The 12,950-nt window shown below is 58.4% G+C and overlaps 2 protein-coding genes across 6 annotated transcripts in view; one reads left to right on the top strand and one right to left on the bottom strand.

The window, feature by feature from the left end:
- Positions 1-2,278: 2,278 nt before the first annotated feature.
- Positions 2,279-11,497, bottom strand: MAVS (mitochondrial antiviral signaling protein). Of its 3 annotated transcripts, none has more exons than XM_072863361.1 (7): positions 11,475-11,497; positions 9,336-9,465; positions 9,041-9,215; positions 8,413-8,645; positions 7,438-8,017; positions 6,517-6,671; positions 2,279-5,993 (listed from the first exon to the last, which is right to left on the bottom strand). In XM_072863361.1, exons 2-7 carry the CDS (start codon positions 9,450-9,452, stop codon positions 5,307-5,309), a joined length of 1,947 nt encoding a protein of 648 aa, XP_072719462.1. In that variant the 5' UTR covers positions 9,453-9,465; positions 11,475-11,497; the 3' UTR covers positions 2,279-5,306. The 3 variants fall into 3 exon arrangements, with proteins under 3 accessions (XP_072719462.1, XP_072719461.1, XP_072719460.1); XM_072863360.1 differs by lacking the exon at positions 11,475-11,497 and adding an exon at positions 10,137-10,346; XM_072863359.1 differs by lacking the exon at positions 11,475-11,497 and adding an exon at positions 9,602-10,091.
- The window catches only part of PTPRA (protein tyrosine phosphatase receptor type A), a 132,209-nt gene continuing 129,612 nt past the window's right edge, over positions 10,354-12,950 (top strand). Inside the window, exon 1 of one of the 3 annotated variants that reach the window (XM_072863356.1) lies at positions 10,354-10,812. Coding sequence is in view for 1 of the 3 variants with exons in the window: in XM_072863354.1 (XP_072719455.1) it covers positions 10,705-10,812 (108 nt within the window). In the remaining 2 variants the exon portion in view is untranslated. The remainder of the gene's footprint in view (positions 10,813-12,950) is intronic. The other 2 variants (XM_072863354.1, XM_072863355.1) reach the window with 2 other exon arrangements.

The following is a 12,950-nucleotide window of genomic DNA, read 5'->3' as shown; positions in this document are numbered from 1 at the left end:
TAACAACTACAGCAGCGGCCATCCAGGCAGCAGAAAAAATGAGGCGACCATAAAGAGGGGTGCAAGCAACGATCAATAGGATGACACTGAAGAGGAAACCAGACTCCCGGACTATATTATGCCGTAACAGCTCCCGTTGTGACACGACGGAGGTTCCTAGGTGGAATGTTAATTGATCTCTAACAAACCTAGAGCACGGCCGAGCGTGTAACTGCAACCCGGTGACCCACGGTGCTCTTCACCTCCACCACGTTAATCTCAGCTCACTGCAATCCTCAGGTATTAATTCGATACCAAAGGGATAAGCAGCTGACCTTCAAAAAAAGTGTAATAATTTCAGTAAGAATTTGCCGCATTCTGGTTGCTGTGGTGAAAAAAGGGCAAAGAGATGGGCCAAATTTAGTTTGTATAATTTTAATATCCTGTTGGGCAAACGCAGGAAGCATATAAATGAGGTTGGTGCCAATAAGAGATAAAGCATAACCTCTCTGAATAAAAATAACCCTTCTTTCTAGAAGCATTGCCTTCCTTTTTGTTAAAAAACAAACTTGCCGAGCTTCGCCACCTGAAGTTCAGAGCATCGTCGATAGCGAGCCCTGACTGCGTGTCATATGCCGGGGTTGTAAGTCAAGAGCTGTAGCTGGGAAAGCAGAAAGCAAGGAGAGCTAGCGGGATGTCTCGGCTGTGAATACACAGCAGAGCCCTTGGGAGCCTCTTCTGTGAAAGGCAGCGTGGAGAGGGCATGTAACACTACTGAAAAGGGCTGTTTCCATCACGCTGCTCAAAAGCTTCTTACTCGTCCCCAAAAGGCATACGCCGCGGGCCGGCTCAGCCCTAGGGCTCCCTCGGCAGCGAGGGGTGAGCCGGAGCCGGGCACGGCGGCGGTCTGGGTGACGTCGGCATCTCTTTTCTGCAGGTCAGGCCAAGCCCAAAGCTGTTCAGCAGACGAGGAGCGGTACCTGGTGAGCAACCATGGCTGGTGCCTGCACACCGGAGCTGAAGCCAGGGTGGCAAAGGTGGCCCAGCTCCCTTTTCTGTGCAGGATCCCGGGTTCTGATTCAACCAGACAATCTGGATCATGGAAGAAGCAGAGTGAGCAGTGTGCTGGGCTTGGTGCATGCTGTCCACCTCAGCACACATGTGCTCATGGTGTCCACCCGGTTACATCCAGTCCCTTCCTTCCCAGCCTGCCACCACTCAGCCACAGCTGCGTATGGCCCTACTTCTCCCAAAAGCTCTTCTAGCTTGCAACAGTTTGCAACTCAGACCTCTGCTTAAAAGCCTTTGGTGCATTTCTCTGCCCAGAACTTGTCCAGTTCCTCTCTGGCAACCACAACATCCTGAGGAGACGACTTCCGCAGCTCAGCTATACGCTGCATTGAGAACCACCCTGCCCGTGCTCATCCTGAACCTGCCGTCTGCGCTTCCTATGACCTGCCCTGGTGGGCATCCTCTAGACCGGGACCTATGCTTGCTCCAAAACAAGGTCTGGAAACTGTCCCCAAATCCTGTCCACCTCTTCCTGATATGGACTGATGGCCTCAGTCTCACTGTGGCACTGCCAGTAGAGCCCTTCAAAGCATTCCCTCTGGCAACGGTTTCATAAACCTCCCGCTCCTCAAGACCCCGGCACAGATCCAGACATTGCTGTGAGCAAGAGAGGGGTTTACCTGCCCCTTTCACCAGAGGACCGCAGATGCGGTGGTTCTCGGCACTGTCTGAACCTACCCCCACACCCTGGGAGGTCACCTCTAGTCTCTGGGGTGGTGGAACAGGAGGTGTCACCTTGACACACACAACACGCAACCCCAAAGATCAAAGCAAGGGTCTTACCAGAACTGGCTGCCCAGAGGCAGGCCAAGGAGGAGGAAGAGGCGAGGAAGCCGAATTCCCAGCAGACACTCCTCAACATGCCAGCAAGGGTTCTCCAAGAAATCCAAACGCAGCTCCACAGCAAGGGAAACAGTCCCAATGCCCACGGACGGAGTTGCTTGAAATGGCGTATGGCAAGAGTTGTACAAACAGCCTTCTCTAAAAGCACCTGTCTTCTTAAACAGGAAAACCAAGGTGCGTGAACTGCAGCAACCCTCCCCAAAAAAAGCAGAGGAGAGCTGTTTGGATCCTTCTTTGCAGCCTCCACTCCCTGAGCGGGTAAGTTAGGTGATTTAATTCTCCAGCCAACTTCTACATGAAAACTTTCCTTGCTCCAGAGAGGCTTCAAAAGCTGAGATCCACCCCCCTCATCTTACAAAACAGACGGCAGCCTCACAAGTTGTGTGTGAAGTGGCAAATAATTTTATTACACAGTTAGTAAAAGGCTTTTTTTTTCTATTTCTTAAAAGACATGCAGGGACACAGTTCCCTCCTGCAGGTTCACCTGCTGATTACGCTTTTAAAGTGCTACATTACAACAGTGAAAATACCGGCACCTCACAGCAGAAAACTGAACGTGTGCTTTTATCAAGTCTGAAGTGGTGATAAACCAGCTGTTTCACAAGAGTGATTCAACGTGAAAAGGCAAAGCGTACAAGCCGTTGCTAAAAAGTAGTAGGAAAATATGTGAAGAATTTTGCAGGCAAGTAAAGCGTCAGAGAAGAGGGCCTTGGTACGGATGCTGCTGGTTTGGGATCTCACGGACGTCCTCCGAATCACACAGAAAGCGTGTGGAGAAGGCACGCGCCCCCTCTCTTTAACGAATTTTGGGATGGATTCTGCAGTGTGGTTATGCAGGCTCACGTACTCTGGTTTACAATACGTATTCCTCTTTATGTCGGTGCAATATTCAATAGTAAACACGAGCCTTTTAACAAGGTGAAAGGATTTGGGGAGATTTCCTTACCTGCTACAAAGAAAGAGTAATTCACAGGGCTGAAAACTGCAGCTTTCACGGGGAGGTGACAGGTCTCCACAAAGCCCTCACTGACAAAATTATGAAAGCTGAGGAAAAAAAACAGCTTACTGGGGACTGCTGATGGGGAATCCTGGGTCCTTCTCCCTGCTTGCGGGGAGGTTTTGGACAAGTCACCATGTTATCTTCAAATGGGGAGAAGAGCCCCCATGTTCCCTCTCCCAGCAGAGGAGGTGAAGGGTAGTTAAAAGCCCTTCCTCTGATGGATAAAGCGCCGGGCACCGAGCAAATGATGAACATCTCAAGTTCACCTGGAGAGCAGCCCTGTCAGATCAAAATCAACACCTTACTATTGCATATATTTATTGTCCTTGTCGTTTAAGGGAGGCACTTCTTGCATTTTTGGGCAAAGGGAAAGTGTTAGGAGGGAGGAGCAGCCGTTCACCCCATCACGGGGCTCTGACAAACCCTTCCCACCACAGGCCAAGCTCCGGGCACGATGGCTGTACTTTGCAGCCAGGTGCCAGGGAGCTCATCTCCCTCCTGCTCCCCTGCCAGCAGGAAGGTCGTATTTCAGGAAGCTGTGCCAAACAGCAGGAATCCAGGTGGAATAAGTTACTGGACACAGTAAAGCAGGGAAGAAGCAACAGCCTGGATTAGGAGCGCAGCCCAGCCATCAGCAACCCGGCCATCAGCAACAGTTTAAAGCCCACGGCATCCTTGCGGACTCGCCGGATTGAAACCGTGCCAGCCCACGGCACGAGGCTTCTGCTGTGCAAATCCATCACCAGATCGCCAAACATTTTGCCCAGAACTGCCTCCTGCCACAGCTCCCCTGTTGCCCCCCAGCAAATCACGGGAAGGTGGGAACACCCGAAAGTCTGTGCTGGCATCTTCAGAGCTTAAAAAAAAAAAAAAAATAAATCCTCTAGCTACAATAACCCTCTAAGTACAAAAAAAGTAGTTTTGTTACTTTTGTGCCCCTGTGCTTTCAGGAGGGAGTAGATGAGATGGCAAACAGCCTGCAGCTGCAGCGACAGAAGAAGCGGGCAGCATGGCTGAGGATCGCTAAGCTCTGCCTAGAGCTAGAAATGCGTGCCAACAGCGACTGAGCAGGGTCGCTTCTGCCCGCAAAAGCTGCCCTGGGCAGGGGGAAGCTGAGGATATTTATCTGGGTTTGAGGATTTTATCTTAAGAAATCTTGCAGCCCAATCCCCTCGTGCTCCAAGCTGATCCCTGGGGATAGCAGGGAAATTATGGGCTGCAGTTTTAAACAGGACCATTGAGATAACCCAGAGCATCTCAGCCACTGGGTAGGGCCTCCCTGCAGTGCACGGAGTTGATCCTCTTTGCGTCCCAGCCTGGACACGAGTTTCCTATATTCCTATCCCATAGCACCAGATATTGGGAAAGGCGAGAACTACATCCACCCTCCAAGCCAGGCTCTAAAAATACAGCCTACAGATCAAAGACACCCAACAATCCTGTGTGGGAACGAGTCCACTTAATGCTGCCATTGTGTGAAATGTTCCTCTTAAAGCATAATTGCCCTTTCCCTGGCCGGAAGGGGGTGAAATGAGGTTGATCCTTGAGAAAGCCGGTTAGATGAGGCTCTTTCCTGACCCTCAGCTTCATCCCCAGGCTGTCAGTGCTGCATGAAGCAATCCCAGAACCCATCCCTGATCCTCAGGACCAGGGGAGGATGCTCCACAGCAAAGCACTGAAGCAGGACGACAGCTCCTGGGAGAGGGGAGAGCTTGTACGTGGTCTAGCCTGGCGCGTTCTCATCACGGGGACATCTCTCGTCACGAATGAGCAGAAGGCAGCGTGACTTGGTGCACCGGTGTCCTGCCCGTGCACCCAGCACCAGGGGAAAGGAGGAGCAGAAACAAACCAAGGTCCCAGCAGCAGAGCCAGAGACACCAAGTAAGGCAAATTCAACATGAGGTGCCTGGTGAAGGCTGCTGCATAGATCCTTGGGCACATTTTCAAGCCAAGATGAGCAGAGCCAACAAAATCAGCTCCACTTTTACAGGACGTCTGCAAAACCTCTCCTTGCTGCACTGCCCGGAGGGACCCGGGGGGTCACCCCTTGGACCACCAGGACATGTTTCCCTGGAGCCTCCTGGGACCAAACAAGGATGACGTGGAGAATCACCATGAGGACTTCCTTTTTTGACTCAAGGGATCACTCCCTGAACAAGACCCTCTCTATGGGTGTAAAAGGAGAAGACTACAGACAAGAAGATGGTTGGGAAATGGGGGGGAACAGACCCAAACTCAACAGCATCACACAACCAAGGCCTCTTCCAGCAAAACCTTCCAGAAAGAGATTTAACAACGCCCCTACCATCCCCCCCACTGCTTCTTCAGGCTTCAAACGCGTTGGCCAAATTCCTGCTACGAAGAGGAATCGCCCAGGCTGAGTGACGGTCGTGGCATACCATCCACTCCAGCACTATTTCTGCAATCGAGCATACACCAGAAACGCCACAGCTGAAATCAGAGCGATGCCCACAGCTGGAACGATGTATGGCAGGGACGGTCCGTTGCTGTCCCCTGGGGGGACTTTGGCCTGAGATGAGCTGGTCGCAGTGCCACAGCCCCTGCTGGAGTCAAAAACTGGAGAGTTTCCAAGGGGACTGGCTCCGTCTCGGAGGTCGCTGCCTGCCCCGAGCTGGGTGCTGGGGTAATGGTCCACGTGGACCTCGTGGGTGCCCAGGGAGGTGCTGTCCCAGCTCGGACACGGACGGGAGCCTCTGCTTGCTCCAGCTGCCTCCTCTGCCCCAGGGTCTTCATGAACTGCTGGAGCCGGGCATCCCAAGGAGACTCTGGAGAGCGCTTCTCCTGAGCTCGAGCTATCCGTGCTCACCATGAGTGGGTCGCTGCTGAAGGTAAGGCTATCGGACGCCCCGGAATAGGGGCCGCTGGGCCCCCGAGAGCTCAGCCATCTGCCGGCCGCTTCTGGGCTCTCCCCAGCTGTGGAGAGGAGGACGCTCGGCTTGCTGAGCTCCACATCCCTCTCCACGTTGCTGCAAGACACCCAGATGCTTGTGGCAGAGCTCACCCGGGAGGCCGTCCTCCCAGAGGTGCCTTCAAAGTTTTCCGCAACAGTTGGGAGAGGGTCCGCCAAGGCCGGGAGCACCTTTGGGAGACAACAAGAGGGGCTGGGTGCCATGGGGAGCACCCATTTGGCCTGGTCTCGGGCACCCACATCACACAACAAGCCCACTTCAGTGCTCAACCACCACATCTCTAGCCACTAACAGCGAGGCTGGGTCACGGGTGACTCCCAGGGCTGGGAGAATGAGCAGAGCAGGGAGGTACTGGGGCTCCGGGGAGCCTTTGGGATTCAGGGGAGACACGGGAAGGAAGGAGGGCGAGACAAGCAGCGAGGAGAGGGGTGGAAACAGGCACCTGGAAGCCGGGAGACTAACTGGCAAGTCAAGGAGGGGGAATAAGGAGTCAAAGCCCAACAAACCTTGGCTCCCTTCTCCCATGCTCCAAAATACAGCATCCGGACAGGGACATGAACACAGTGGGGAAAAAAGGCCTGAATAAACTCACCACCAGGTCAAAATCTTACACTGCAGGAGAAAATTTCCCGACCAGGGGGAGTTCGCAAGGACCTGAATGAAATGCAAGCGGCAACGGGAAAGGTCACCTACTTTCTCGTTCGTCGGCACGGAGGGGGTGCTGCTGGCCGTCTCCCCGGCGGGCACTTTTCTCTCTTGTACAGGAGGCTTCAGGGAGGTGTCGCAGGATGTGGAAGCATCTCTGGGCGCAGAGGTAGCAACTGGGGTGGTCGTTTCCATCCGAGCATCTGTCGGGGAGAAAACAAAACGTATTGCGTTAATCAGGAGACCTAAAAGGTGAGTTTTGCTCTTCCTCAAGGCTGCTGCAACAGGATACTCCCAGAGCTGACGAGGTGGCACAGGGAGCAGGACCCAGCACTGCTGGGCGCTGACAACGTGGCCCTGGCTCTGCCATGGCACCCGAGCTCTCCCGGTAGGTGCAGGTAAACCAGACGGCACCAGCCAAGCCAGCACCCCCGATCTGTTCCTCCCTTTGAGAGCGGGGTGGCCCCAGGCTGCTGAAATGGGGGTGCAGACTTTCAACCGGGGCATTTTACATCAGAATTGAAGTGTTTCTGCCAGGTCCTGGTCAGGATGTTGTGCCAAAATACAGCGAGCAACAACAACTGGAGGGAAAGCCAGGGGAAAACAAGCAGCCAGGCTGGATTTCTGCACAACCCAACCTCGCTCCCTTCCTGGAAGAGGTCACTGCGGCCCAGGAGATGGGAAAGGAGATGGGTGACAACAGCACAGAGAGCTGTTCTCTACACCTCCACGAGTGCTCATGGGCCACGAAGGCAGATGCAACCTTGGGCTGTCTGGCACCAACAGCCACAGCTCCCACCGTTCTTTGGGAGGGTCCCCGTGGCCTCCCAGCGGGGCCTTACCCCACACCTGCACCTTCTCTGCCACTCTCCATCCTCACCGTCAAGCAGGACGGGCATCCGGCAGCACCTTCAACCCTGCTCCCCGTCAGCAGGGTGGCTACACCGAACTGGTGGGAAGGAAACCCACCTCCACCATGCTCTCGCAGCATCTCAACCCGCTTCTGCTCTGCATCGAACTGCTGCTGTATGAGGAGGGGGCTGCGCACATCCACGAAGCTGCCTGGGGGCTTGCCGTGCTCGGAGCTAGGCACAGCCTGTTTTCTTGGCGGTGAGTCTGGGGGCTGCGGCCCCCCGCTGCAAGCGGTCTCCTCCAGCCTCGGGGACGACGCAGTGGAGATGTAGAAGTCCTCTTCGGGCTCGTTCCTGGGCTGTTCAGGGCTGCGAGCAGTGCCCGCATCCCTCGGTGGAAGAGACCTGCCCAAACCCAAGCCTGGTGCGCCGCGGTGCAGGTGGTTGGCGTTCCCGAAACACCCGTTGTCCACACACACCGGGTGCTGCTGGCGGCTCAGCCAGTCCCGGCCCCGCTCAGGGGCGGCAGCCGATGGTACGACCACGCTGGCTGCTCCAGGGGTCCCCACTGCGGCCTGCACGGCCTCAGTGGGGTGCAGATTCCCCTCTCCACTGTGCCCATCGCTCACTCCGTCACGGACCGCGCTCCCAGGCGGAGGCGGCTGGGGACTCTCTTTCTCCAGGAGTTTTTTGGGGAGCTGGAAGGAAATGAGCTGTGTTAAATCACTGTGCCAGGATGAGGGGGACTAGGACCACTGATGCGAGCTTGGTGACGAAGCGTTTCTCTCCTTGGCACCCACCGCACAGCTTGCAGGAGGTTTGCATGGGGTCAGGGGCTGTGGAGGGGAGCCTGGACTAACAGAGCGGACCCTGCACTCCCATCCATGGAGGGGAAGCAGGAGAGGGGAGCAGTTATAGGGCCATATATAGGCTATAAGTTACAAGATGCACCAAGCATGCAGCAGAGATCAGCAGCGAGAGGCTACTTGGGGTGTTCTTGACCGAGCCTGGCACTACCACAGACTCCCCACCGCACCAACGCTCCTGTCCAAAAGGGACCTTTGTGTCCCCGTCTGACGCGTGCCCTGCTCACCGATTCCTGCACCGGGGCCCTGGCGTCCAGGTCCATGCTCGTGGTGGTGGCAGCACTGGGCAGGAGAGGCAGATGGCTGCCGACAGGCAGGTCTCGGCACGGCTTCTCAGCTAACGGGGCACCCGGAGCAGGGTTCGGCCCCGGGGACGGCGTCTGGGCACCGATGGAGGAGATGGTGGGATGGGCATCGCTGGCTGCAGGAGGGAAGGAGGCAGCGGCGGGAGCTGGGGGACCTGGGGGAGCCAAGGCAGTTTGTGAGTGGGGACATCGGGGGAAAAGCCGAGGAGGCAGAGGTTGAGCGTGGGGCCAAGGCAGCCCCTCGCCTGTCCCTGCTCTGTCCCCACATCGGCCAAGCCCACAGCACTCCTTTGTTCATCTTTCCATCTCCGCTCCCGGTGAGAAACCCGGCCCGCTGCCAACCCAAGCACCTTTGAACAAGGACCCCATCATCTCCAGGCACGTCACCGGGGTGAGGGACATCCCTGGGGACAGTCACAGTCACCCCAAGGCCCCTGGGAAGCCAGGGCAGGGCGAGAGACCAGCTGCTTGTGGACACCAGGAGACATGGTCAGGTCCCCATCTCCACCAGACCCCTGGGGCAGCACTCGGGGCTGACGAGGCTACATACGGGCTTGGCAGGAGTCATATACGTGCTGCAGCTCGTCGGCCAGGTGCCCCGCGTTGTTCTGGCGTAGCGCGTTGATGAGATCCGGCACCCAGCCCTGCCGGCACTTCAGGTGCTGATAAAACCTGTAGACGGTCGCATGGCTCCCCCGTGTTTCCTCCCGGGTGTGAAGTTCATCCTAAATAAACCACACAGGGCATCTAAGAGAGGCTCTGGCTTAGAGGTAAGGCAGCTATACGTTGCCTGAGCTATACATTGGGGAAGGAGCCTGGCAGGACTCGGGAAAGGAGGAAATTACTCTGTCAGCATCGGTCAGGCAGCTCAGGGAATCGGCCAGCGACGCCACACGGATGTTCTTGAAATTCTTGAGGTTTTTCAAAATGTAGTCGTACACTTTCTCTTCGGCAAGACCCATCCTGGCTCAGCACCTGCCGAGAGAAAGAGAGAGACTTAACGTGAGCGGAGGGCTGCTGCTAACGCTCCGCTTTTCTATAGGAGCTTGGGCTTCTCCATAGGAGCCTGGCTCCTCGGCACAGACGCTCAACCTCGGCACAGACGCTCAACCTCGCCACGGCGGCCATCGGCGCAGGGGGAAATCCTGGGTGGAAAACACGCAAAGACAAAATTCTCGGGTTGAAGTTCAACTCTCGACTCCGCTTTCACAGACCGAACTCCCTCCTGCCATTGCCCAGCCCGTGTTGACGCTCGTCCTTTTTGCGGCCGGCGGGATCTCGCGACACGAGCGGCGCAGGGTCACGCCAGGCGAAGGCGGCCAAGGCTGGGATCCTGCTTTAGGCCCTGGGCGACGCAGCTTCTCGCCGATGGAAGAGGACGGCGGGGGAAAAGCAGTAACGCTCCTTCTGGCAGGGCAATGGCAGCGCGGGAGGGGCAGGCTGCGGCAGGACCCTGCCTGCTCTCTCGGCCGGGCCCCCTCCTGCCCCGCAGCTCGGCCTTCCCGCTCCCCGGGGAGAAATCAACTCGAAAGAGCCCCCCCGGAGCTCCCTGCTCGGCGGGCCCGGGGGATGCTGCGGGCCCCGGGCTCCGCTGCGAACCGGGCGCGGCCCGTTCCCCCCCCCGCCCCGCCGCAGAAATCCCCTACCTGCGCCCGCCGCCGCCGCTCGCTCCGGGGAAGGCTCTGAGCTCGCCCACCCCGCGCGTCTCCGCCGCTGATTGGCCGCCGCCTACGCCCGTCGCGGTGATAGACAAGCGCTGTGAGAAGGGGGGGAAGTGCCCGCCCTCTCCTCCCCGGCGTCGGATCCGGACGGCGGGGCGGGCCCGGGGCCGCGGGGCCGATCGCGGCCGTCACCCCGTGGCGGCGGGACGGGGCCGCCTCCCGCACCGGCAGGCGGCAGCACCGTGACGGGAACGTCCCCCGGGCACCTGGCGGAGGGATCCCGCTGTGGCCGCATCGCCCCGCCCCTCGCCCCGCCCCCTTCGCCCCGCCCCGGCCCTGTCAGCGGAGCGCGCCCTGCATGGAGCCGCACCATGGCGGCAGCGACGGCGGCGGCGGCGGCAGGAGCGGGCGGGCGGCTGCGGGGACGCCGCTGAGGGCCGGCAGCCCCGCGGCGGGGCGCTGAGGGGCGGCGGTGCCTCCCCCCCCGCCCTTCCTTCCCTTCCCTTCCCCTTCTTTCCCCCGACCCCCCGCGCCCTCCCCCGGCGCGGCGTCCATGGTCGCGGCCGCCCGCCGCGGCGTCGCACCGGAGCCGTTGGGCGGTGGCGAGAGCCAGCGAGGGAGAAGGAGCGGGCCCGGCCCGGCGCCGCCCGCCGCGCCGCAGGTGAGCGACCGCCCGGCGGGGGGGGAGGCGGTGGGGATGGGCCCGGGGTTGTTATGGCGACGCGGGGGCGCCCGGCGGGGCCTCTCCGGGCGGCACCCACGCGTGTCCGCGGCCTCTGCGTGGGGCCCGCCTCGGCCACCTCCCCCGCCCCGTGGGGTTTATTTTTTAAATAATAATAAAAAGGGAACGGCGGAGTGGGCGTGTGAACTTCCACACGCGCGTCTGCAGTGGCCCACGGCCCCCTCCTGCCCCGCACCCGTAGGGGCGGCCAAGGGGGTCCCAGCTGGGGACCCCCCCCTCCGCCACCCGTCACCGGGCAGCAGTCAGGCCCCACGATCTCCAGCCACGCCACGGCTCGCCTCTCCCTGCCGCAGGATCGCCGGGCTCCGTGGACACCGGCACGCAGGACGCCGGGGGTCCGGCACTGGGCCCCCCGTGAGCGAGCAGCACACCGCCTGTGCTCGGCCTGACCCACGGCCTCCTCGGCGGCTCTCGGCCTGTGCCGGGGACGTAAGGCTTCTTCTCGGGAGGGGTACGCCAGCCTTGTGGGCTCACGGCCTGGCTCCCACCCTGCGCCGTCCCTCGGGGAGATGCTCCAAGCCGGAGCGTTGGAGGGGACACCCCTCTCGCCGCGAGGTCCGAGGGCTGCGTCCCTTCCTCACCGGTGTCTCCGCCTGTCCCAAGTGGGAACGTACGGGTCGCCACGCTCCTGGCTCTCCCACGCTCGGGTGGATGCGTCCTCCCTCCTCGGCCAGCGCTTGCTTATTTCTGATCTTGGATGTCATCGAGGGTGGAAAATGTGACAGGAAGGAAGGGAGGCTTTTTTCCCTCCTGCTAAATATGGACTGACATTAAAATCCAAATACTGTCGTGAAAGGAATCCCAGCCCCTGTTTGCTGGAGGAGGGAAAAACGATGTTTTCTGCCTTTTTGGCTGCAAGGTTCCAGCTGGGAAGTTTCGCAAGGAGCGGCGGGGTCCTTGCCGAGAGCCTCAGGAATTTACTTTGCTTGTTCGCAGGACTCTCTCCACAGCGTATTACGCTAAAAAAATTAGTCATCCCTTCTCTGCCCGTCTCTGGCTGGGGGGAGCTTGCTGCGAACATGTGGGATGCTTTGAAGATATTTAAGGATTTTTCCTCTCCTGTACAAAGATTTCTAGAAATGAAAGGGGTGCAGGCAAATAAAACTGCAGCCCCAGCCGGAGTTTTTCATCCTTCTTTATTTTAATTCCTGTTGCTGCAGCAGCCGATGGCAGGGAAGGAGGTGCACGGGGTGGCCGCAGCCGATGCAGGGAGCTGCCGGGTTTGCCGGGAGGATTTATGTCTCTCTCCGTCAAGAATCAGATGCAAACTCATGCCGTTATTCCCCCGGTGAGGTTGGGAAACTAGCTCGATGCGGGGCTCTGGGACAAGGAACGTCACCCTGGGGATGGTCACAGTGCTGCCACCTCCCCCAGAGACTTCTGCTGTGGCCAAGGTGAAGAGCCAGGACGTTTTGGGGGGGCACGGACCACAGCTTCGCTGGGACCTGGGGGTGCTACGCGAGAGAGACTTTTCGCCGGGCAGAAAATGGACACTGCCACGTTCTCCTTCCCCGTGTTCCTCTCTGTCCCTGTTGGAGAGCTTTTTGGGGGGTATCTGTGGGAAGCTCCAGGGCATTTGCCCGATCTTTATAGAAACAGTTTGTTAAAGCAGTGGGGGGGACACGGGGAGGTGCTGAAAATAGATGTTTCCCGTTTCCAGGGGCATTGCTGTCCTGGCGTTGGTGCGGCTGTATTGTTTTCAAGCTAATAGGATACACAGCTCTGCTTTTCTGAAATGTCACTCTCAAATAACTAATGCTTTGTGCGGATCCGTGATATTGGTCTAAGTCCAACATCAACATCCTTGTGGAAGAGTAGTTTGAATTCCCTCTCTCCCCGTCTCCTCCCGCCGACGACCTACATCTGTTCTCCTCCAGCCCTCTGTGTTTGCAGCAGGACGGCGGATCGCGATCCAGCGGGAAGGGCGCAGGTTGCGTGACCTCTGCCATGCTCGGCCCTGCAGAGCACGGGTCTGCCCTAACCGCTTTGGGTGAGGCAGTGCTGAGCCACGGTTGCGCGGTCGTGGTCTGCGTGATGCCTCGAAACACTGGGGAGCA

This window comes from Ciconia boyciana, chromosome 5, assembly GCF_034638445.1.
Source record: "Ciconia boyciana chromosome 5, ASM3463844v1, whole genome shotgun sequence".
In the NCBI taxonomy this organism is placed as follows: Eukaryota; Metazoa; Chordata; class Aves; order Ciconiiformes; family Ciconiidae; genus Ciconia; species Ciconia boyciana.
Note: the sequence above shows the minus strand (reverse complement) of the source record. Positions and strands in the feature narration are given on the sequence as shown.

Bases quoted from the DNA above. Each gene is read 5' to 3' on its own strand.
- MAVS (XM_072863361.1), bottom strand. From the start codon at position 9,452: ATGGGTCTTGCCGAAGAGAAAGTGTACGACTACATTTTGAAAAACCTC. The intron at 9,216-9,335 runs GTAATTTCCTCC...TGGTTTATTTAG, and splicing joins GCCTGACCGATGCTGACAGA to GATGAACTTCACACCCGGGA. The intron at 8,646-9,040 runs GTATGTAGCCTC...TGGCTCCCCCAG, and splicing joins ATATGACTCCTGCCAAGCCC to GTCCCCCAGCTCCCGCCGCT.